Source organism: Culex pipiens, chromosome 2 (genome assembly GCF_016801865.2).
Source record: "Culex pipiens pallens isolate TS chromosome 2, TS_CPP_V2, whole genome shotgun sequence".
Classification (NCBI taxonomy): domain Eukaryota; kingdom Metazoa; phylum Arthropoda; class Insecta; order Diptera; family Culicidae; genus Culex; species Culex pipiens.
Window position 1 is genome coordinate 36,784,081 of NC_068938.1, and position 25,595 is coordinate 36,809,675.

The window sequence follows — 25,595 nt, forward strand, 5'->3', positions numbered from 1 at the left end:
CAAAAATTCTAAATCACTTTAGAATAGTTTAAGGGCCATACTAAAGCTCAACAATCCAAATAAGACAGCAAAAAAAATCGTTATTCGATTATCTGAAGTGTAATTTTGCCAAGGCCTTCGGATGATCGATTGTGGACTGTAGTTACAAAGAATTAGAATAAAAGAAATAAAACAGGTTTTTTTTGAAAATCGTCAAAAAGGGGACGATATGGAATTTCTGTTAACTAGCGATAGATGAACGTTCCCTCCAAGTTTGGTCCAATTCGGTGATGGTCGAGTCCAATAGTGTATCCATACGTGAAGGTGAGGTCTAAGAGGTCGAATTTAGAAGTTTAATTTTCGAGTGATTTCATAGCATTTCCTCAGTAAGGTGTGTAAGGCAAAACAGGTAAAAACGTAAGCTTACTTGAAACAAACTTTTTATTTAATACCACAATGTTTATTATCTTCTTCCTTCCACTTCATTCAACTTTCCTTCTCCTTCTTCACCCTTTAGTCACCGTCGCGTTCGCCGCCGCTCCCTTCTTCATTCCCGCCTCCGGCCCGTGCAGCGCGTACTCGTGCCGCTTCAAAGCGCTCTTGTCGTTGAACTCCTTCTTGCACACCCCACACGGATAGGTGCGACCCAGGTGGGTGGCCGTGTGCCGACTCAGCCCGGACGCGTGCTTGAACGTCTTGTGGCAGATGTGACACTTGTGCAGCGTGATGACGGGGTTTTCGCTGTGACAGCGGTTAATGTGGTGCCGCAGCTGGTCCTTCTGGATGAAGCGGCGCTCGCAGTGTTCGCAGGCGTGCGGCCGCGTACCCGAGTGCGTGACCATGTGCCGCTTGAGGACTTCCTTCTGAGTGAACGACTTGTCGCACAGCATGCAGGAGAAGGGCTTTTCGCCTGTATGAATCCGGTAGTGTCGCTTGAGTGTCTGGTTGGTGGGGAACACCTTTCCGCACACGTCGCACGGGTACTGCTTGGCGTCTTTCGCCAGGCAGGTGTGAATTCCCAGCGCGCGGGCGTTGTTGAACGTCAGCGGGCAGTTGGGGCAAACGTACTCGTGGCCGGCGAGTTTCATGTGGAAGGTGCTGTTCGGGGTCGGAGTGGGCGATGACCGCTCCCGGCTGAACTCCATACAGATCAACGATCCGTCCGTGGCGCGAACTTCCACCTTTGTGAGATCCCGGGTCTTCTCTACCTTCATGACGCAATTTTCGTCCACGGTAAGGTTCGGCCGCTCGGCAAGTTCCGCCTTGACAGCGTTTGTGACCGCCTCGAGGTCTTCGTCCGAATCGTCGTCGGAACCGTACATGTCTTGTTCTTCGTGGAGACGATTGTCCGTGTCTACGACGTACGTTTCCGAGTCGGACACTTCCGTGATGATAAATTGGTCGGCCGTCACTTCGTCCAGAACTTCCATCGATTCGTTCTCCAATCGTTCCTCTTCCAGGTATTGAACCAGTTCTTCGTCCTGCTTTGCCAACCGAGCCTGAATTTGCTCGCGAAGTTTTTTCTTCGGATCGCTGACGGTCGGTTCCGCAACACTGTAACAGTCCATGATCTTAATGTTGAGCGGTTCAGGCTCGGGTTCCTCTTCAACCGGAGCATCCTCTTCCATCTCTTCCGGAATCTCAACTTCAATCTCCGCCTCCTCATCGGCGGTCATCGTCCCAACCTCCACACGGTCCTCATCCCTCTTACTCAACAGTTCATTCCTAACTTCATTGTACACAGTATTCCGCTGAAGTTCCGCCACGGCCCGAAACTCCTCCTCAAACGTCGCTACCTTCTCGTCCCACCGAGCCTTCTCTCGCTCCTTTTCCCGTTCATCCACCCCTCTAATGTACTCCAAACTCGCCTCAAACTCATCGTCCTCGTCCTCCTCTGCCTCTTCCAGCAATCTGCTGACCTTCCCCGCGGCCACCAGCTTCACGTGTCTCCGCAACCTGGTGTCGTTATTACGGCACCGACTCCGGAAGATGTACGTTTTCTCCAGCTGGTAACGACACCCCGAACACACCCCCTTCGGCAGGTTGTCCGATCTGTGAATCTGTCGAGAAACCGTAACCGTCATTACCAGCAACTCGTCAACCAAAGATAAAATTTATTCTTACCTCCAGCGAAACCGAGGCCATGATTCGCATGTGCAGGGAGCTGCCACCGTCGCCGGCGGGACCGAAGATGTCCTCCAGCTGGTCCGACTGCTGCAGGCACAGCCGGCAGCGAAGGCTCAGCTGGTTCGGCGCTGCCATGGTGAGGCAGGAGAAAGACGGATTTTGTCGGGAAAATGGGTTTATTTTGTAGAAAATTATGCAAATGTTGAATCGTCCGCAAAATGCGACCTGAAGCCAAACACTTTTTTTTTTATTTACGTTTGTTGAAAGAATTCTGTGAAGGTTCTGTCAGTTGACTTAACGAAGAAGTGCAGCCAGAACTGAAGGCTAGAAAAGTGTGTCTGCGGGAAATTTGGTTTTTTTTGCAGCTATATTTGTTTGTAGAACATACTTGAATAATCTGTACGCAATCGCAAGAGGGGCGAAGGAAACATCCCTAAACTCGAAGAATTCTAATTCGAAATTATTCTTAAATTCTCACGTTCTTAAATTCTTAAATTCTAAAATTATAACTTTTTTGAAATTTCTAAACTTCTGGTTTTAATTTTTAAAATTTCTCAATTTATACTTAATTTCTAAATTTCTATTCAATTTTTTTAATGATTTGGATTTTAATTGTTTCAATTTCTCCGTCTTGAGATTCGGCATTATAAGCCTATTCAGAATTTTCATAAATATTGATACCGAATAAGCAAATCACTGAAATCCCGATGGTTGGACACCAATTGTTGTCAAACGAACAGGGTCACTTTTTAATTTGACACCCTCTTTACACAGAGCTCACATTAACTGATAGCACGTGTGAGTCTCGTGTAAAAAGTGACAGTTCTTCACTGTTTAGTTTGACTTTGTCAAACCAACCGGGGGTTGAGTGTATTTGATTTTTTCAAACGCCAAACGCCATTTTCCGTTTCTGTTCCTTTTCAGCTGCGTACCGCTTGAGAAATCTTTTCGTGACCCTTTCTTGATCGCTTCTTGCGCGTTTTTTTATAAGGCTGGTATGCAGATCGGAAGGAAAGAGATCAAGAAACAGCTTTACGAACAGCAGAACAAAGGAGAGGGAGCGATTTTTGGGACTTTTCTTCACCCTCTCTGACTTGCTTGCGCTGCCGCCCAGTTAAATCAATCCGAATTCTGAAACGGAATCTAATTAGAATCGTATACAAATTCCGTTTCGAACGCAACAACCGGTTCCGTGTTCGAACCGGTTTTTGCGTTTGAAACGGAATTTGTGTACGATTCTCATTAGATTCCGTTTCAGAATTCGGATTGATTTGACTGGGCGCTGCTACCCATTTGATTTTTTCCGCTTTATGGAAGAGGGGAGTATCCTATTGATTCGTCAACAATAATTGTCCAACCATCGGTGTTTTACAGTTTCTCAGTGTGGCAGGAATGTCTGCAAATAACTTTTTAATGCATACGAATTTAGTTACACTGGCAGCTCTGAATAAAACAGTGACAAAAAACTTAACGAAACTCAAAATGTAAATAAAAATGCACTGTTCAAGAATGACTTAACGCAACTCCTATGAAAATTTAATGAAAACTTAAAAGTAAAAAATCCAAAAAAAAAATTGGTTTAATGGACATTCAAAAAAACCAACATGTAGTCACTCATGAATTATTAGGAAAAACCTTGTAAAAAACATTTAAAATTTTATTAAATTCCTACAGTTATTTACAGCTAATTTTGCGCAATAAATGCCAACACGCCCGTCCCAAATCCTCCGCTCCCTAGCTGCTGTACTTTTCGTCGTACTCCAGCTCAAACAGCAGCTGCTGAATTTTAAGCCGCGCCAGCTGGTTCTTCTTGTTGGGCAGCCGCTGCAGGATCGGCACACAGGACAGCAAAAACCGCTCGTCGGATTCGCCGGCACAGCCAGAGGACGACGACGATCTGCTGCTGTCGGGGGGTTCTCGTGTCGTTACGGGCACTGCCACTGGTGGTGGCGCCGGGGCTGGTGTTTGCGTTCGCTGAGGTGTTGCCACTCGTTGTGGAGTGGACTGACCGGTTGAGGTCACCGTTTCCGGTGGGGTCGGCGGGATGACTGCGGGCGGAAGCTGAGGTTGGACTGGTTCTGAGTTCTCGAGTTGACTGAGGTCAAAATTTGGAGGTGGAATTGTTTCGATTATTGGTTCTGGTTGATGCTGGGGCGTTGGGGGACAGATGCTGTTGTCTGGTTGATGATTTGAAGAAAGCAGCAGATCCATGTCAATTTCCTCGACTTGAATTTCGGAACCTTCCCCGTCGGAGAGCGCTTCCCGTTTCATTTGCTCGACCAAGGATTCACCGGGGACGGGTTCGTACGAGGATTGAATGTCCAGCATGGCGGAGTTTATCCGGTCTTCGTAGATGAAGTTATCGTCGTGTTCTTGCAGTTGATGAGGCATCACAAGTTGGTCACCAAGCTGTTGCTGTACGCAGGTACTGTCCAGATTTAGCAGCTCGTGCTCGTCCTCGTCGATTTCGTCCTCCACTTCGCTTTCCTCGATTCCTATCACAGCGCCTTCCGGGATCGTGTCCGGGTCTTGCAGCATTTGAAACACTTCCTTGCCGTCCTCGGTCACGTACGACACCGTAATTTGATCCCGGCCACTTCCCTCGTAAATCTCCATGTCCTCATCCAGCTCCACATACTCGGTGTCCTCATCCTCCCCGACGTACCCATCGATATAATCCACCGTTTGCGACGTAGTCGATTCCGTCGATCGCAACCGTTTCGCGCCCTTCCTCCCCACAGCTCCCTCAATATAAGGTAGCAAAAACTCCAACAACCGATAGTGGATCCAACTCTTCCGCTCCTCCTCATTCCTGTTCCGAACCACCTTCATAAACGCATCCCGCATACTCCGCCACCGCTTCTTGCACTCCTGCTCCGACAGCCGCATCGCAACGGCCACCTCGGCCCAAGCCTCGTGCCGCGTACTGAACCGCTTGTAATCCTTCAGCGTCGTGTTGTACAGAATCGGCCGCTTGCGAACCTCCCGCACAAACATCTCCTCGTTCACCTTGACAAAGTGGCGCTTGCTGACGGCGGCCGCGCCCCCAAACGGTCCATTTGGTCGCATCAGCAGCGGCGGGGGCGAAATGGTTTCTCCTCCGCCGTTCTTCGAGCCAAAATCCACGTAGTGAACCTCGTTCTTCTGCTGGCCAGTTTTGATTATGTGGAACATCCTGCATGCACTGTTGCGAATTGGCGGGTCCAGCTGCCTTCGGCCGGAACAAACACCAACTTTTGGATTTTGTTGTCCCAATCGGAACGTTTTGCGAAATTTTACTGCGAGAAACGCGTTTCTTCTTTCAGCAATGTTTACCAACACGCGCGCGCTGCTGTCAGAAAACTTGACGAAAGCAAAACAGAAATGGGTGCGTTACGTTTAGGAGCAGCGCCTGAAGGTAAACGTAACGTCAGAGGAATGTAACGCAGCACTGGGAATCAATCAATTTACAAACAAAAAATAACTTTTATTTGTCGAATTGTTTCAAACTAAGCGTATTAATTTTGTCTTTAAGTTTTATGAAAAAGACGAATAAAAAATAATTTAATGATTTTTGTTTTTTGTACGACGTTGAAAATAATCTTGTAAAATAAACTTCAGTCGGTTTCATAAAGAGATAAAAAAAATTAAAAAGGATCTACGTTATTCTTAAGTTTATCAAAAAACGACGATTTAAAGCATGGTCTGGTCACAGAGTAACCCAGAGGGAGCACTGGCATTTAATTTATGGTTGCGTTACGCGGTACATCGTGGTACATCCCCCCTTTAGCAACACTTTTGATTGTCGTGAGCCCAGAGTCTCGGCCCGAAACTTCAAACACGAACAAAAGCAGCGAACCGAAGATTGGCAATGACGTTTTGGAATTTTGACAGTTTGGAACGCATGAATTACCCCATTATCGGTTTCCCGCATGGGTGATGTGGAAATTGTTGCACATGGTTGAAGTTAGGAATTTTGCAACTTATTTTAATTTATGCTAAATTTCAAAATTTAAACACGAAAATATGTGTACTACATGGTGGACTATTACTGTTCACTATAAAATGAGTCAATTGTTTGGACTACTTGGACTTATCGAAACATACTTGCCCCCGAGCTTGCTCCCTTCTAACACAACATGTCACCAAAACCACTGAAAAACCACCAACAGATACAGATCAATCGGATAAGGCGGCAGCAGTTCGGCAGCAACGTAAATAACATCACATATAATGGCGGTAAACATTCACCAACTATCGATAGAACTTAAAAATCAAATTTGATTATATCCGAAGTAGTTATCACAACAATTGTAGGGTTCATTTTTGCGGTCTTTTTTAAAGTGTCGGCAAAGTAGTGTCGGTAAAGTAGTTTTTCAGAAACTATATAGGGAATAGTCTATTTTTTGGGCAATGACTATTTGACGTAAAATCCAAGTTTATAAAAATATTTACATATGTATGAAAACCTCATATAGTTTTCTGCCTAACAACTAATTTCTCATATAGTAAAATCGACCAAAACTATTTTGGGAATGGAATTAATGGTTTGATATATCGTACATATATAGTTGGGTTACAATTTTAAGAATAGTAGAGACCATTTGATAAATAGTTGAGTAACTATTTGTCATAAAGTAGTTATATAGTTCATGACTATGCGGGATCGGCCCAAAATATCGAAATTAAATTGGGATTGCCTCTAAAGGCCGAAACTCGAAAGGCAGAATCTCGGAAGACCGCAATTCAAAAGGCCGAATTTGGTATTTTGCTCAGCAGGCAGAACTTCTCAAAAGACCGAATGTCTGAAAAGGCAGAATGATTATGGAATTTGAAATTTTTGTTTATATTTTCACGATCTTCATTGATTATAATGTTTAGAGATACAGTTAACTAACAAACTGTGTTCTTTTTTGTAATTTTAAGCTAAAAAAGTTCAAGATGAATACATGCACACAAAGAAAAAAAACTCTGAATTTAAAAAGATCGTTCGTTGGATTAAAAGTTCGCGTTGGTGAATATTCGTAGAAAGTTCAAACTTTTCAATTTAAAAGTTGAAAAGTTTTTGATACTACCATGCATTTATGGAACAAAATCGTTGTATCGGTAAAAGTGTTTTGCTTTTAATTGGAAAAGAAACCTTTTATAGCAAGAATAAACAACATTTAATACTACAGTGTTATTTTCATAAAAATGTGCTTGATTCTAGGCTTGATTTTATATTTATTTTTAAAAGTTTTAAGCAGTATGTTAAATAAGACATTTTGTTATTGTATTAAACGCTTCTGGCCAAAATCTGAGTCCCAGCTGTACCGATTCTTAGGGTACGCCACCGGTCACTTTCGAAGACCCCAAGCTGGACGATTCCAGACGGACGTTTCGACGCGCGACAGCAAAGTAGAGAACAGGATGGTCACGTTGCCGGCCTTCATCAGGACAGGTTTGGAGAATTTGTTTGAGATTCGGCAAGGGTGATCGACGTTTCCTGGCTGGAAAGTGATGTGCCTGAACGGGGAGTTCCCGATTCTGGAAGCGCATCCGGAAGATTGGGTTGATGAGGCCCTCGGAACGGAATTCGATTTCGAGCACTTCATCCTCCTTCGAGAATGACACAGATTTTTTCGGCACGCTGTCCAGGGTTCATTCGGCTGGAGCTGCGCCATCGCGAGATGAGCGTTTGTGGGCGGTTATTTGCTAAAAGAGATGGAAGTAAGTGAAGTTGGCAAGCCACTGTACACATTCTCATAACTCACAGGTGTTGTAAACCGCCGGCACCGAGTGCAACATTCGCTCTGGCTACCTCCGATTGTCCCGCTTCTCGACGTCCTCCTCTTCGTTGGCTCCTTCTCCTCACCGTGAAAATCACCTGTCTCGTACTTGAAAACCGGATGTTTATCTTCTTCAGCGCAATCTCGTTGTTCACGCAACTCTTCGGCAGCGCCATCTCCTCGATGATCTCGTTACAGTCCTCGCGGGAATTGACCTTCAATCACCAATCCCGGGCCACCACCACCGAATACAACCGGTGCGAATCCACATTCCTACCTCCCATCCTAAAAAAAAACAAACAAAATCAATCACAAGCCCCACAAAACACCCAAGCTTTCTTCTTACCCATTCCGATCGTGGAACCGCTGCAGTTCCTGCAGGAAGCTCGCCTTGTCCTTTTTGAGCACTTCACCTCGTCCCGCACCCGCACCACAATCCTTCGAAGGCGTTCCGCTGCTGCTGTTTGGCTCACGAAGGTTTCCGCGCCCGATTCCTGGCTGCTGCCTAGAATCACCAGCACCACCGAACCCACCAAAGTGTTTGTTTACATTTGGAACTTAGTCGTACACGGGTACACGAGAACGTCAAAATGAAAGAAATTCTACAGTCGTATTAAAAGTTAAGACTTTTAAATCAGTTAGTAAGGAGATTTTCAAAAACTTTACCAGTAAAAGTTTTCATATTTTAAACAAGAAAAAAACTTTCCCTCAAGCTAATTTTAGCAACTTTTTAAATCAAAAATAAGTTACTTTTGTCATTACGGTAATATTTTTTTGTGTGTGGTGTTTATCTTTACCGATCATGTTGTTACCGTGAATACAAGTGAGTAGAATAGAATGAATTAAATTATTTCAAAAGTACTTCAACTGATACTGGTGACGATAACTGCAATTTGATCATTCGTAACCAAATACAGTCCAGACTCGATCTTTTAAGGCCTTGGCAAAATATCACTTCGGATAAATGAATCATGTTTTTTTTTCGATGTCTTATTTTTGTAATTAGAGTTTAGGTATGCCTTCTTTTTTCAAATTCAATTTTTATTACATATAACTATGGTTTATTAAAAATAATATTAACTAACCATGCCCGGAAGGCCTTTCGAAATTCGGCCTTTTGTAGGACTTCAAAACTTCAATGGAAATTCAAGAGCAATCAGCTGAAATCCGCAAACCTAAGTTTTTTTTGCTGAAATTTTTGTTTTCGACAAATCTTACATTTTTTTTGCATAACAACTAAACTGCCCCTGATCGTAAAAATGTCCCACGATAAAGTGACCTACCACCGGGGGTTTTAGTGCAAGGGAATGATACCGCTGAGAATTTTAACGTACAAATAATTTCACAGCCCAAAACCAGTTAATAAATTAAAAAAAAAAACAAATTTGGTTTGTATGTCTACAACCAAGATTGTTTACTTTTTACTTTTTGGTCCGAAAGTCTTGGTCTGACAGCTCTACCATGAATTTTGGTCTGGAACATGCGAGGGATAGGACACAGCACCCTCTCGATTGAGTGTAGATAAAATTCCATTAAAATAAAACTTCATTAAATATCTCTCATGTAAAAGTAATTTATTCGTTTTATTCTTTATCAATATCTCACTTTTAATTTTGTTTCTTCTCATCTTTACAAAATAAACCCATCATGAAAGTACCATATTTGCAATCATAATTTCAATCACAGTCGCAATATACGTTACATCACCAATAACGCCTTATACTTCATACACAACCTAGCATTGCCCATATATGTGGGTCACAACATGTGTAGCTTATGCAGCATGCACCCTCCTGCCTCCCTGATAAACATAAATTACCACAGGTGATTGCGCGTCGCTCGGAACCACAACATACCTTGATAGGTACAACTTCATACAGAGGCAAAGTGTTTTGTACAGGTAACACTTGTTGGCACCTTCCGCGGGCCAAATGATTCCGTCTAATTACGTTTCTGGCTTTTGTTTGTGTTGTTTGTTGATACATTTATGGTAAATACAGGTGAAAATATCGAAGAGGGGGTGGCAGGGAAGACAATGACGTCGATTTATGTTGACCACTTTTTTTCTGAACAGGGAGGCATTGTAGTGGTAGTTCATCATTGTGTGAGTTACATTAGGGATGGTCAGCGTGTCAGATAAATGAAAAGAATACCTTTTATTTTGTTGTTTGATATATTTTTGGTATTGGGCAATTTTGACGAGATCAGTATTTTTCTTAGTTTTATTTTTTTTTTATTCTTCTGAGACTTTTTTGGTGCCTTCGGTATGGCCAAAGAAGCCATTTTGCATCATTAGTTTGTCCATATAATTTTCCATACAAATTTGGCAGCAGTCCATAGAAAATTGATGAATGAAAATTCAAAAATCTGTATATTTTGAAGGATTTTTTTTACATTGAAAAAAATGATACAGGGTTAAATTTTTTTGGTGATTTTTAGTTTGGCGTCATCCATAAAGTATGTCACGCTCTAGGGGTGTATGAGCAAGTGTGACATTGCGTGTTATAAGTATAGGAAAAGCGTGACAAAGGGGGGGGGGAGGGGGGTGGGGGGTTAATTTTGGCTGATTTTAGCGTGACGTACTTTATGGATGAAGCCTTTCACTTATTGTCACTAAAACTTGATTTGCAAAAAAACACTATGTTTATTTTTTTATGTCAAATGCCAACTTTTCAGAAATTTGCAGAATTTGCAAAAATTCATTTTTAAAATTAGTGCCTATGTTTTCCCAACTTTGAAAAAAATATATTTGAAAAGCTGAGAAAAATCTTTTTTGAATTTTGTTGAAACGATCCTCAGTTTCTAATATATCGCCATGCAAAGATTAAAAAACAGGACAACAGTACAACTAAAATCGAATGACCGATATCTCAGAGAATTGCTCTATTTTTTTAAATTATTTGTCGTAAATTTCTTATAATTTTTTTTAAGGTTTTTAGCCACTGCCAACTTTACTTCAAGTTAACCGAACTTCCGATGAATGAAACTTCGGATAAAAGAGTCTGGAATGATTTTTTTATGATTTCATTGACATTTGATACAAAACAACATTACAGTGACACCCATCCCCAACGACACCCCTACCCAACTCACACAACACTTACAACGCGCCTCCACACCACACTGCCGGATCATGTGGCCACATAGTGCTGTTGATACGCACATCTCCACCCGGTTTGACCAGTTTCTCCAACACCAAACGTGTATCGAGCTGTGGTGTTGTGGAGGTGCCCAAGAAGCCCCAACCCGGGGCCCACAACTACAGCCGAATCCCTCTTCACAGCTCCTCTCTTGTTTTAACTCAACGCGTACAGGTACAGATGTGTATGCGGACAGGTAGGTCTCCCCCGTTTGGATATTACACAAACACACTGCCGGTGGAGAATGGTCTCTCGCTGAGAGAGGTGTCCGTTGAGTCCGTTGGTTCGTCAGTACGGCCGCCATAGCGCAGTGTTAGTTCCATTGCTACAACTTCGCGGACCGCACCTAGTTTTTTCCATTCCGAAGGGACCGAACCCCCTCGCGACGCGACGATTTATTCTGGTGACAATCCTTGCTATCCTAGTTGGGTTTTACCAGGGGAGTTGTGGCGTAACACGTGGCGCGACGCGTAAGGACGACAAGTTACGGAGTTACGGAAGAAACGCTGGGAAAGTTCTGCGAGCGACGCGTACCAGAAGAAGCCAATTTCTTCGAGTTGTGGAGAGTTGTGTTGTTGTTCCTCTTTCTTCTGGGCTTGCTGAAGAAGGGGCTTGAAGAAGTGAGTAGCTGCAAGAAGTTGAAGTTGCTGGTGTTGATTGTGAAACCTCCAGCTTGAGGTGCTACAGCTCACGTGAATGACGCCCTGCGAAGGGCGTTGGGGCGCTGTTTTTTTAGATCTTGGAAGATTTAATTACGCTGTAGTAATATGCGTTTGGCGCCACCAAGTCGAGTCGAGGGTTTGTGCTTTATCAGATAAAAATCACGATAGCAAAAGTGAAACCAGTTTGCTTAAAGAAGACAACAGCTTCGGTACGTGATTCACACGTAGTGTTGGTACATGAAGATCCATCATTACTTCTGTAAACAACATCCATTAGAGTTGGAGTTGCTGCATACCAACTCCGGACCAACTGCTGCCGTTCAACATGGAACAAAAAAGTGTTACATGATATTGAAAGGCTTCACCATCAGACTGCCCAACTAAAGGCATCGAAGCGACGACGACGACGAGATGGCGTCAGAATGTCGTGCCCGTGGATACCACCAGTCTCGGAGTCTCGGAGGCTGTTAAGCTTCGTCGTTCGCCAATTCTTTGTGTGGAACAACAGTTGGGGCTGGTTGGAATGAGTTGTTGACCTTGGGGTGTGCAGTTCGAAGTGTGATGTGGTGTAGAATATCGAAGTTATTTACGTACCTTGGAGATGTATTGAAAGAGTCTGTGAGTCATGAACTGCTGGACGTCTCGTTGCGGGGAGTGTAGATTAATGCATAGGTTGTGGTTTGTGAGGAGTGTGTGATATTTCATTGACACGAGCAGCAGCTGTGATGAATGGAATGTAGGTTAAATACGAGTTGCGATGTACTACGATGCAGAGTACGCGGGGACTACGTGATGCGGAGATTTATGTTGGATATTGATTTACTTCCATATTGGGTGACGGTCACTGCTAGGCCTGGGTATGATGAGTTCATCGGGTTGAGATTAACTTCTTGGAGATTATACTTTTAAAAAGTTTGTTTTTTTCGAAGTTCGATTATCCAAAAGGTCTCCATAAAATCTTCGGATAATCGATTCACGAAAATGTTTTTTTCTATTTTCTGATTTTTTTACATGAAATTCTAGTTCAGCAACCCCAAATTTGTCAAAATCAAGTGGTTGATTCTCAGGTATTGTAACAAATGATTTTGAATTTTGGATTTACCGGCCCTGTATGATACAACTTATGATCCAAATTGCCTTCTTTTGAATTAGGGAATCCATGGACAAAGTTTCATCCAAATCATGAAATACAAAATAAAAAATCCTGCTTTTTTGAAATTGTACAGAATTACTCTACAACTTTGTCTAAGATCGAACCTAAAATACCAAATCGATGAGAAAAGTTATTTTGATAGCATTTTTGTATGGATAGCTGCCAAAATTGTATGAAGATTTGTATGTATAAACTGATAATGCAAAATGTACTCGCTGTTCCCAGATAATTGATCATATATGCAAAGTCCAAAATTACGTATGACAAAGCCAATTCCATAATTCATTCCTAAAATCGGCTTTACTCCCTTTTGAACCCTCTTCAATTCCAGTTCCCAAGCTGTATGCAAAGGGAGCGTTCTTTTATTACGTAACGCAGTAGGGGGGGAGGGGGGGTCGGAGGCCGTGTTACGCTCCATACAAAATTTTTAAAATTTGTATGGAAATTTTGTTACGAGGGGGGGGGGAGGGGGTCTAAAAGTCCGATTTTTCGCGTTACGTAATAAAAGAACGCTCCCAAACACACAAAAAATAACAACAACTTTCAACAACAAACTGACCTGATTTGCCTTTCCGTTTGCCTCCTCTTCCTCCATTCTCAACACACATTCCATCGATCTCGCATTACCCTGGCGGGGCTGGCAGCCCGACGGGTCTTCCCAGAGTTATGTGTATGTAAATACCTCAACTTCAAACCCTTCCCGGCCAAGAACCGTCTCACCAGCTCGGGAGGGAGTAATTTAAAGCAACTTCACTTCCTGTTCAAGTACCCAGCACGCTGCATCAGCTCTCGGTCGATAATTGCACCGCAAGTCCGTCCAAGTCATCTCCCAACGATTCGAAGGGCATCGCGGTGTAGAAAAAAACACGAGAATCATCATACTCTCCGAGGCAGCCCTGGAAAACCAGTTTTAAACTCCACAAATTGGAACGGCTCAAGGTCTGCCTCCCCAACCCCCCCTCCGTAGGACTGTTTTCCGTTAGGAGTAACTTATTCCTCCCGATTTGAATATCTCGTCGTGTTTTTGTGCAAATATAACCTTTCTACTGGATCGCGATGATCTTTGGTCGTCGCCGTTGGATCAAGAAGTCAGTCCAGGAGGAGCCTTTTGTCAGTACGGTTCAACGGTTTTTTTCTCTGCGGCTTTGTCCAGCTTCAGCGTGAAGATTTGAGGGAGCTGACTTGAATGTGGATGAGCCCGGCTTTATGAGTCGTAAAATGGTGGGGGGAATGTTGGATATACGGAAGGTAGTTCACCCCCAGAAGCTTGTCTTTCTCTTGGTGTTGTAAAGAACTTCAAGCAGCAGAGTAGAGTTGGACGCAGCGACTGGGTGACTTGCTTGATGACATCGTCTAGTGGAGGCCTGCGAGGGAGCTTTTATTTTTTTTTTTTGTAGGGTGGATCTTTCGTTGACAGATGTTGATGAAAACTGATTTATTATTTAAAAAAAATAATTTCTGATTCTTTTTATTTAAAATTAATCTATTTTATTTCGTTACTCATTTTAATGCCCAAAAATTACTATCGCCATTTTTTTTCAAATTGATTCAAACAACGGGAAGGGACCATCCATAAACCACGTGGACACTTTTTTGGGAATCTGTTACCCCCCCCCCCTCGTGGACAATTGTCCATACAAAAAAAACTTTTTTGTATGGATCGTGGACAATTGCCATAACACCCCCCCCCCTCCCCTAAAGTGTCCACGTGGTTTATGGATGATCCCGAACTAACTATCACAAATAATGTTTGCTTACCATAAATTATTATCTATATGTCTTTGAAAAAAACAGTTTGTACAATATTTTTTTCAAGATTTGGTTAAATTACCTGATTTTTTAACATTCAAAAATTTATATCACGGAAATGCTCTATACAATTTTGCGAACCGATTATACAAACTTTGCAAGTAAATATTCGAAAACCTGTGTCTTTAAAATAAATTTTCCAATCAATTTTAGATCATCAGCAAAATTTGTGGTTATGAAGGAGCGGCCGTGGCTGACTGGTTACGGTGTTCGCTTTGTAAGCGAATAGTTCTGGGTTCGATGCCCATCTGCTCCCAACGAGAAAGTTTAGAACACAGGAATTAGAAATGATGAATATGAACGAAAAATCAAAGTCCCTCGAGGCGGGGTTCGAACCCCCGTCCTTTGGATTGGTAAGCAAAAATGCTAACCACTAGGCCATGACGACTTAGTGAACTTGGACTGGAATTAGGAATACTGTTACAGAGAGCGAGTTGTGGCGCTATAACCACGGCAAATAGTGTCCTGGGCATTTGTGGAAATACAATGTCTCATCCCAGAGGGTCCCGGAGTACCAAACCTTCTTAGCATGGTGCTCCCAACGAATACAACCAAATCTCGGAGCGTATGGTGGTGTGTCCCCACGCTTCTTCCTCCCCTGTCGATTCAGAATTGTGTTGTTGTTCGAACACTCAGTGCTCAAACTCAACCCAATTACGAGTCATCTCTGCGATACGGCTTTACGCAGTAGGCCTGGCCGCTTTAACGCTTGTGATGTTTCAATGCATTCCGATGCAATGGCGCACTACAAATGTTAATAAATGACAAGAAGAGTGCTAGGCGTCATCTAACCTAAGGCACTCTCCAGGATCCCTTCGAAAGATTGGCTGCGCTAGGGTCTGATTAGATTAGATTAGATTAGATCAGCAAAATTTGTGGTTATGATTCAGACTTTTCCGAAAAAAGTTAACACTGAATATTAGTTTTATTTTTTTTAACTTTTTGTCACCTGAAGTTAAATTCCCAAAATAAGTAAATCTGTTTTTTTTATGAATGTGTTAGGGGACCTAAAAGGCATCTTATGCTCTTGGGTTTAGAATGGTGCAAAATTTGGTACTAAACCTATGATTTTTAGAAAAAATATTTAATATTAGATGCAAAATAGTGCATCCATCCCGGGACAGAAATTATGTGAATTTTTCAAAACCGGGATTTCCAAAATCCCATGATGTTGCTTATTTTGCCTCGGTTCTCCAGATTTGAAAAAAAATAAACTCTTTTTTCAAATCTATTAAAATTTCTTTGTAAAAATGGTAGTGCAATTGAAAATTATCTACTAAAAATGCACTGGAAAGTATTTTATGTGTTTTAAGATCATTGATTTTTTTTTAAAATTTTGGTCAATATCTTTGGAACTTCATCTTTTCGTAACATCATGTTAATTAATTAAAAGCCATTTTGCATCATTAGTTTTTCCATATAATTTTCCATACAAATTTGGCAGCTGTCCATACAAAAATAATATGTGAAATTACAAAAATCTGTACCTTTTGAAGGAATTTTTTGATCAATTTGGTGATTTTTTTACCGTGTATCATTTTTTTCAGTGTAGTCCATATCCATACCTACAACTTTGCCGAAGACACCAAATTGATCAAAAAATTCCTTCAAAAGATACAGATTTTTGTAATTTCACATATATATAATGGCAAAATGGCTTCTTTGGGTATACCGAAGGCACCAAAAAAGTTTCAGCCGAATAAAAAAATACAGAAAAAATCGAATGACCGAAATCTCAGAGAATTGCTCAGTTTCAAACGATAACATAAAATTATTCAATTTTAAGTAGATATACAAGTTTATGAAAACATTCTTCTTTTTTAATAAAAATAGGTTCTTTTGAGTCACAACAAAATTATAAATTTTAATGATTTTTTTTTGGCATCAGCATATAGTCGACTCTCTGGTTGTCAATATCCAAGGGACCGTCGAGGAAGAGAAGCATCAAATTACAGAATGATGCAAAATGATGACTCGATTGAAAATATTTTTTTCTTGATACCCAGCTATGGGAGGGAAACATGGCAACGTTCAGCAAACAAACACAAACAAATGTCAGACACCCTTCAAACTTCGTTTTGCAAAGAAAAATGTCTATGCAAGCCATGAGAATGTAAAATTATTGACAACCGGAAGAGATTTCTAAGGCAAACAGAATCCAAGGGACCGTCGAGGAAGAGATCCTTCAAGCAAGAGAAAATATCGAGGAATGAAGAGAATCGAAGTATGTAGTTTGAAGGGACTGAAGAATTCATCGGTAGATGGAGAAATATTGATATCGAGAAGATCGACAGCCAGAGAGTCGACTGTATTGTGATTGCTTGAAAAATACCAGTTTTTACCGTTTCCTGGGAAGATCAAAATAAGCAACCAAAAATGATATATTTTTTTAAGTGTGTCATTTCAAAGATATAAACAATTTTAGGTTTATATTTTGCTCAACTTTCAAACAGTACTTTAAATACTTAAGACATTTTTTAAGCATCAATTTAACAAAGAAATTTAAAATAACATGAGTTTTATATATTAGCAGATATACACCCAAAACTGGCAGTGCTAGTCCGAGAGAATGATGGTCTCGATTCGAGAGAATAGTGGTACCATTCACGGACGCAGAGGACACAGCTCGAGATGGGCGATAGAACTATTCTCTCGAGATTCATTTGCAAAAAAAAGTTCATCCGTCAAACAAAAAACCAAAAGTGTCGACAACGGGAATCGAACCAGAGACCTTTGACAAACCAATCCAATGACTTAGCTGACTCGGCCACCACAGCTTGGTGACCATGGAGAAGTCAGAAGTCGATGTATGACACTTGTTGGAGATTTATTGATTCAACTAACGAATGAACTCATTTGTTATGATGGTGTGAGTTGGTACCATTATTCTATCGATTTTGGCACTGATCCCTCAATAAATTTTGAGAGAACGATTATCTCGATTCTGAATCTTGGGTGTACATTTTATTCATATTCCTCAAAAATCAATTTCAAATAAACACATTAATTTATTTTTACAAATTTTACAAAAATTAAAAAAATACAAAACAAATATTTTAAATTATTTGAGCAACAATATTAATATTAAAGAAGACCATATCAAAATGCAAATAATACGTAGTAATACATTATGGATCATTTGTTTTTTAAAGCATAGAAAAGAAACGTTTCAGAATATATTTCAAAATTGTAAGAATTTGATTTGATTTGGATTTTAAGAATTTTTATATTTTAGCTGTGAATCTCTGTCCTTAGATCTCATTTTTAGTTTTGAGCAGTTCTCAACAAAATCGTTTTTTTTTTAATTTTAATTTTTGTATCTTTTAATTCGGCTGAATTTTTTTTGGTGCCCTCGGTATGCCCAAAGAAGCCGTTTTGCATCATACAAATTTGGCAGCGGTCCATAGAAAAATGATAAGTGAAAAATCAAAAATCTCTATCTTTTGAAGGAATTTTTGATCAATTTGGTGTCTTCGGCTAAAATGAAGATATGGATAAGGACTACACTGAAAAAATCATAAACGGAAAAAATTTGTTATGATTTTTAATTTCGCTATTTGTCACTAACACTTGATTTGCAAAAAAAAACACTATTTTGATTTTCTGATATGTTTTAGGGGACATCAAATGCCAACTTTTCAGAAATTTCCAGAACGGGCAAAAAATCTTTGACGAAGTTATGAATTTTTAAATGAATACTGATGTTTAAAAAAACGAAATATTGGTCGCAACATTTTTCAACTTCATTTTTCGATGTAAAATCGAATTCGCAATCAAAAAGCATTTTAGTGAAATTTTGATAAAGTGCACCGTTTTTAAGTTATTGCCACTTTTCGGTAACTTTTTTAAAATTAGTCGAAGCCATTATTTTTTTTAAATACTTAATTAAAAATGTTTTTGCTAATGTTTGTATGTTCTTCAAATTATGTTCACAATTCACTCCAAAAAAATATCTCCCTAACTCTCACTCCTTCTTCCAACTACCTCTCTACCTTGGCCACTTTCGTCGCTCATTACGCTTTCAGCTCCATCGCAATCCATTCTTAATTCCGCGGCCGTCGCGTCGTCGTCGTCGCTCTCCGTCGCTGGTTTTGCCGGTCAGTCGGCGAACGAACGAACGAGCAGATTCACCCAACCGTGTTGTTTTATTTTGCTTTTGAATTTCTTTCCTTTGCTTTCTTCGCCAGTGTTGTTGTTGTGGGTTGCTTGTGGTGGAAAAGCTCTCTCTCGGCTTGGGCCGGTTCGAGTTGAGCTCGCGACTCCAAGTCAGTTCTCTCCGGAGTTTCGTCGAAGTTGGTTCGTTCGTTTGGTGAAGTCACGTCGCGGTTCGTTGAGGTGGGGGAAAAACAATCTGTTGATCATACACAGTCAGTCTAACGTTAGACACGTGTGGAAATTCCCTTGGGGGAGGGTTGGTGGTTTTGCAGACCAGTAGTGCAGTGTTATTGATTAAACTTGACGTGTTGTGGACAAGCGAAGGTTGCAAGAGTTGTTCCCACGTCGTTACCTTTGGATTGAAAAGGTGTGTCTCTAGCAACGAAAGAAACCGCCGCTGGCAGTAATTTGAAGTTTGTAAAGGAGTAGCCAATTTGGCCCTTTGATCGCGCCCACCGAGCTCAACAACATGTAAGATTGTGCGGGGTAGTAATTTACCAGAAATCCCTCTCCCCTTCATTATAATGTTGGGGGTCATTACATCAAACCTCCGAAAAGCTCGCGGCTGACCCGTGGAACAATATGGAATAAAAACTGTAACATTTTTTTTATGTTGCCCGATTTCCCTTTTATTTCTCGTTAGCCCACAACGGAAAAAGGCACATTTCGCCAACTCTTCAGTGTTGTGCCTACGTCCGCACAAAACATCAGCAGACTTCCGAAGAAAGCTCGAGTTTTGACTGGGGTTTGACCGCGCAATTGTTGCTGAACTTTTGCTGTTAACTGCAATTTTCATCACACATAATCACACCTGTTAGCGCTGCAACAAGAAAGTCGGACCGCTTAACAATAGTTATCTAAACGTTGCAAAACTATATTTAATTTGCACACTTCACTCTAGTCGGAGTCGGTTCAATCTTGCTACACCTTTGGGTTGGTTAGTAGGTTACGGGCTGAGCTCTGGGGTTTTTACTTTCAAAATATTATATGGAGCATTTGTGAGGGGTTGCTGCTGCTGCTTTTTTTTCTCACGGCATAATTTGTCTAGCATCGGCTACTGATGATGCAAGTTGTGAGAGTTTGAGCTCCCCGTACCAGCGAAATATACTACTTTGTTAATTTGATCAAGCCAGGGAGAATCAGAGGAACTTACGAAAATAGATAGCGAAATTAAAGCATTATCTAATCTTTTTACGGAATTGAAAATTTGTTAATGATATTTTCATAAACAAAGAATAATCCTGGGCAACTAATTGAGACTGTGAACAACAATTAGTTACAATTGTTGATTTAACTGACGCTCATTGAGTATTATCTCTACAACCAAAGAGTTGCACTGAGATGTGTTTGATGGGATTAAAGTCACATGAAAATATCACGATTGAGGCTTTTGAATTCTACGAAATGAGTAATTTCCGCGGTATTTGATGTTTTAAGATGAAAAATATGTTTGATTGTACAGACTGATTATTACTTGAAGGGTGCCGGTAAACATCGATGCTACATTAATTTTATAAGAATGTTTTGATTCCTGCTGTAAAATAATCATTTTTGCAATTAGCAATGCTTTAAAAAAGGACCTTGAAACATTATGTCCCGGGAATTCCAGGAATTTTTCAAAAAAAAATATATTTCCCGTTTCTCGGTGAACCTCGTTGGATAAATGTACGACTCGTGCTGAAAAAATCCTCTTTTTGCAACTTGTTGCATAAACTAATATTTTGCAATTTCGTCGTGAAACTACATACTTTTCCTGTCATTCTCGAGCGACGAATCAGCCTGCTTTTCTCAACCAAAAATAACAGAATGGAAAATTAATACCTTTCAAAACCAGTGCTGAAAAGTTCTGCTTCGTATTTATTCGTCGTATTTATTCAACTCGGTAAACCTCGTTAGATAAATGTACGACTTGTGCTGAACTTGTTGCATAAACTACTATTTTGCTATGAACATTTTTTTAACCAACATCATTTATTAGGCTGAATCATTATAAAATCATTAAAAACGACTTCGTATTTTATAAAAGGTAGCTAAAAAATGCAAACTTATTGTAAAAGCTGGCTCTAAATATTTGAAAAGTTTATGTTGTGGTTGCATAAAAATGGTATTTAAAGTGAAAATGCTGATTTTTAAGGTAAATTCAATGCTTATTTATTTGAATATTATAAGATTTATATATTTTATATTTTTCGCATTATTTTTTTCCAAATCAACTTATTTGCCAACAACATTGTCATATTCTAACAAACTGGTCACAAAAGCAAATTTAAAAGCAATTTTATGGTTTTGAAGCATTGATTCATTTTACTCACTGTTCAAACAATATGATTATTAAAAATAATACCTAGATATTTCTTGATAAAAAAATACTAATAATTTTTATGTTGATATATTGTACGAATTGAAAGCCAGCTTACAAATTAAAAAGAGATCTATTTTCTTGAAGTTGTATTTTTTTACAAGCAGTCAAGGCATTAACTGATCCTCACACTTATTTTGCCCATTTAAGTTGCTATTTTACACATTTTTGTTGCAAAATATTAATCAGAACCAGGATCAGAACAATTTTGGCTAAATTTCAAAAATTTCCCGTTTCCCGGGAATTTTGTGAACCCGGGACATTGGACGCTCTAACCCCGTCTCAAGTTATTGTCCCTTAATGTGAATCGTCCATCAAAGTTAAAAAATAATGCTGAACTTTGGAAGGTTAAAAGATTGATAGTTGAATACTATCTCATTTTTAAACTTAAAAAGATGTTAATATATAAATTTTCAGAGATTTTTTAACAACATAAGATTTTTTATCATGTAAAATTTGGCAATATTCCCAGATGTAATATTACCATGATTTTTTTACCATGTAAAATGCTTTGTAGTGAATTCATACTTATAAGGCTTCATCCATAAAGTACGTCACGCTAAAATCAGCCAAAATTTACTCCCCTCCTCCCCTCCCCCTTTGTCACGCTTTCCCTATACTTATAACACGCAATGTCACACTTTCTCATACCCCCCCTCCCCCCTAGAGCGTGACATACTTTATGGATGACGCCTAATTATCTACACCAAAATGAATCAGCATGTTTCGGTTGTACACTTCTTAAAGACAGTGATGATATTATTGAATGTGTTTCAAAATTTTAATAATGTTGTTATGCAATCGTTGATTAATGAAGATTTTCATAACATTATAATAAATTGGTAAATCGTTACCAAAAATTTTTACGACGTTTTCGGTACTATTCCTAACAAATTTTAGAAGAATTTTTTTAAAACATATTGTCAGAGAAGCAAAATGTACATCTTTGAAGGAAAGGTGGTTGAGGTCACGTTAAGTGATATTTATATACTTTTTAAGGGCGGATCTTAGTTGAAAAACGTTGTTTCATAACAAAACTGTTTTTTTCATTCAGCTGAAAATTATGTTCGGATCATTTGTGTAACCCATTTTTTATTAGGGGTGAGGAAATATTAAGTTAGTTTTTTTTAAATACTACTTTACACGCAGTCAAACTTCTGAAAATTACTATTTTGATATAATTGTATCTATTCACAATCTGTGGCTTTGGAATTAAGAGTTGCATTTTTACGTATTGTTTCGAATCTTTAGTAATTATAAGGTTGAATATTACCTCTTTTATGATGTAATTTTTTCCTCAATTTAGGCTGAAAAAGCGACATTACAACAGAAAAGTGGTAAAATTATACATTTTCAGAGGTAAAATTACACATTTTTTCTGACATTAGAGATGTACCCCTTTCCAGATGTAATATTTCCATGATTTTTTTTCTGTGTATCTTAGACAGATTTTCTTACAAACTCACAACTTTTTAGCTAAAGCTGCGCCAAACACTCCAAGCACATTGTCATTTAGAGCGTGTTACGCGCCGAGCATCGAAGCATCATTTGCAGGTACAGTTACTTAGTGGTACACATTAATGTCCCCTTCAGGCTGAAAACCGTATAAAACCGTATCTCCATCCTTCGGCTCTGGAATATGAACCAGCTCCGGCACAAAGAGCCATAAAGGCGGAGGAAAAATAAACAGACTGATCCACGACAAAACTATAATCGTGTGCCCCATCCTCCGAGATACCTGCAAATTGTGTGTCTTTCTTGTAATAACTGCGCCAAGCTACCGAAGCATTGCCAGCGCAGAGAGCGGAAAGATGATGACCGTGCAGCAGCAGTCGCGTTACATCGCGTAGATCGAGATCTCCTCCAAACCCATTAGATCGGCATGACTCATGCAGATCGTCGGCTCTGTCAAATGCTGCTGCCTCCACTGAACTGAAATATTCACAATTTCTCGAAAAGCTGTGATTCACCGCCAAGAGGTAGTGAGCTCTCGAGATTTCGAGCTTTTTTATTTTATTTACTCGCGCGCATCTAACCAGGTTAAGGTGTTTGGTTTCGACAGTAAATCCCAGAGCTTTGAAAATAATAATAATAAAAAAGAAGGAAACTCGAACAAGAAAAATGTTCAAGTCACTCCAACTTCGGGGCTTGAAGCGAGTTCACTCCACGGTTGTGCTTGTTGCGCGCTGACCCATTTGGCAGAGCACACGAAAACAAAGGGGGATGAAATAAAGCACAAATTGTGGGTTAACTTTGGGTGGATAATTGATAATTTCTTCTAAATCATCTGCTAAAGTGTGGCTATAAGCTTTTGTATGGGGGAAAAGGTTTGGTATCAGGCATTTGTGGGTTTGGACCATTTAAAAGAATGTGTTTTGGGAGGTTTGGAATAGCAACAGTAGTCACATTTAAGGTTTTAAGTAGGCCATAATAGCCTATAGGGGCTTTCAGAACCATAACAAAAATCTTTAAATTAAAAAATGTATCTAAGGGGAATGTAATAATAAATGCAATCAAAACATAACTAATTTAAGGCATTAAAAGTCCAATGACTCTGTTTAATAAAATGGAAATCTGTACAAATTTTTCAAAAATGTTCAAACTGAGCACATAATTCAAATAAAACCGGAAATGTTTTTAATTTTTCAGGCAGGTTTGAATCCCGAAAATTCAAAAGACAGAAATTCCGGGAATTTTACAAACAGAAAATTCCCGAATACCGGGAATTTTCCTATTTTTTCCCAAAATTAAGAAAAAAAAACATATTTTGGTCTTAGAATTCAGATTTGATTGTGATTTCCAAATTTACTGAATAATGCACCTGAAAGTACACACTTTTAACTACATTTCCTGAAAATATTTCCGTGTCTATCGGTGTCTATTTTTAGATAAATCAATTTGAATTTGAAGCTGTGTAATTTTATGTCATAAACAACTCTTCAGAACATAGTAGACCGCTAAAATGCTAACATTTTGAGTTATCACCAAAAAAGTGCTTTTTTGGACCATTTATGCAAAAATGGCGTATATCTCGAGTAGAATAAGAGCTACAAATTTGGCACCTTGGACAAACTTAGATGAAATTTTTCTCCTCTACAACTTTGCCGAGGACACCAAAGCCCAACAATGTCATCCAACAAAGTTAGTTTTTGGTTGACACCCTGGAATGTCGTCACCCTGTATGACAATAACTTCAAAAGATAGCCCTTATCAAGTACAACAACTCTTCCGAAGACACCATTTGGATAGGATGTCAAATAAAGGAGTTTTCAATTTATTCCACTTAATTTTGCCATTCCGAACACTGTGCAATGTCCAAAAAATCAAATTGTACTGAAGTTTTTCAGCTTTTTCAAAGATGGACAAGAATGGATACATTTTTTTTAGTAAAAAAGAATATTTTGTTGAATAATTTAACCTTAAAAGGGATGTAACTCCGAAATGTTGCACATTATCAAAATTTAACAAAATATGGAGACTTGTCAAACAAGAGTTTCATCAAACTCTTGATGCAAAAATTCTTATTTGGGCATAACGAAAGCTTCAGACAAATTTAAAAAAAACATGCTACGCTGTTTTTTTTAAATTTTGTTGAGTTTTTTGTTCACCAAAAACTGACAACAGTTTTTCGAATTTGTTTGTAAACTGTTGTTTGATTGTGGATATTTTGTAAACAGTTTTTTTTTATTTTGAAATGAAAGATTAAAATTATCAAATCAAATATTTCTTTCTCTAATGCTGCAAAATATGAAGACAAGGAAAATCTCCAAAAATATTTTCAACAAATGCAATAGGGTTCGTGAATGATTCGTGCATTTCAATACATATTAAGATAAAAGCAACAAATAGAAGTTTTAAAAACTGCTCATTTCAAAAGTAGAAATATTAAATCACATTTCATTTATTTTTTCTGAATGCATTTCGATTCAAATTCAAACTTAATTTATTACACTACTCGACAAAACAAAACTTGTGTCAACGGATTCACGATATCTCATCCGTTCCTGAGAGAAAAGGCATCCCCGAATCCGATGCAATCGACAGAATTTGATTTTATGTCCACGCGGACTGATGAAAAATTGGTACATTTTTTAACATAAAAAATCGAACAATTTAAAAAAAACCATGCGTCTCCTCCCAATTATATGAGCCATCTACAAGAATATGGAAGCGCCTGGTGCATAGCCATTTCCTTTAAGCACAACGGAAACAACCAATACAAATGTATAAAAAAGTTGTCAAGTTCTCGGGGGGTCCACAGCTAGCATTTTTTGTACGATTATAAAAAATAAATATTAAAAGTTTAAAATTAATTTATTTAAAAAACATATTTTTTGATTTATTTGTTTACTAAAATTTTATGTATCTCAAAGATCTATGGGTACTTCGGGATGTCCATGGTCATCCAAGGACTGCCTGGAGTTAAGATCTACGAGTCTACCGCCGTAACAAGCAAGAGGTCGT

At 39.4% G+C, this 25,595-nt stretch overlaps 2 protein-coding genes and 1 long non-coding RNA gene across 3 annotated transcripts in view; 1 reads left to right on the forward strand and 2 right to left on the reverse strand.

Moving 5' to 3' along the window:
- Positions 1 to 409: 409 nt before the first annotated feature.
- On the reverse strand, positions 410 to 5,443 carry LOC120412799 (uncharacterized). Its single transcript, XM_039573390.2, has 4 exons — positions 3,846 to 5,443; positions 3,540 to 3,549; positions 2,104 to 2,377; positions 410 to 2,039 (listed from the first exon to the last, which is right to left on the reverse strand). The coding sequence occupies exons 1-4, from the start codon at positions 5,278 to 5,280 to the stop codon at positions 486 to 488; spliced, it is 3,273 nt and encodes a 1,090-aa protein (XP_039429324.1). The 5' UTR covers positions 5,281 to 5,443; the 3' UTR covers positions 410 to 485.
- Positions 5,444 to 7,475: 2,032 nt separating this feature from the next.
- On the reverse strand, positions 7,476 to 8,632 carry LOC128093042 (uncharacterized). The gene is made up of 3 exons (XR_008212190.1): positions 8,200 to 8,632; positions 7,839 to 8,138; positions 7,476 to 7,779 (listed from the first exon to the last, which is right to left on the reverse strand). It is a non-coding gene; the product is annotated as an uncharacterized LOC128093042 (long non-coding RNA).
- A 2,676-nt stretch (positions 8,633 to 11,308) lies between these two features.
- The window catches only part of LOC120412793 (protein bark beetle), a 48,618-nt gene continuing 34,331 nt past the window's right edge, over positions 11,309 to 25,595 (forward strand). Inside the window, exon 1 of the mRNA XM_039573384.2 lies at positions 11,309 to 11,613. The gene's annotated coding sequence lies outside the window, so the exon portion shown is untranslated. The remainder of the gene's footprint in view (positions 11,614 to 25,595) is intronic.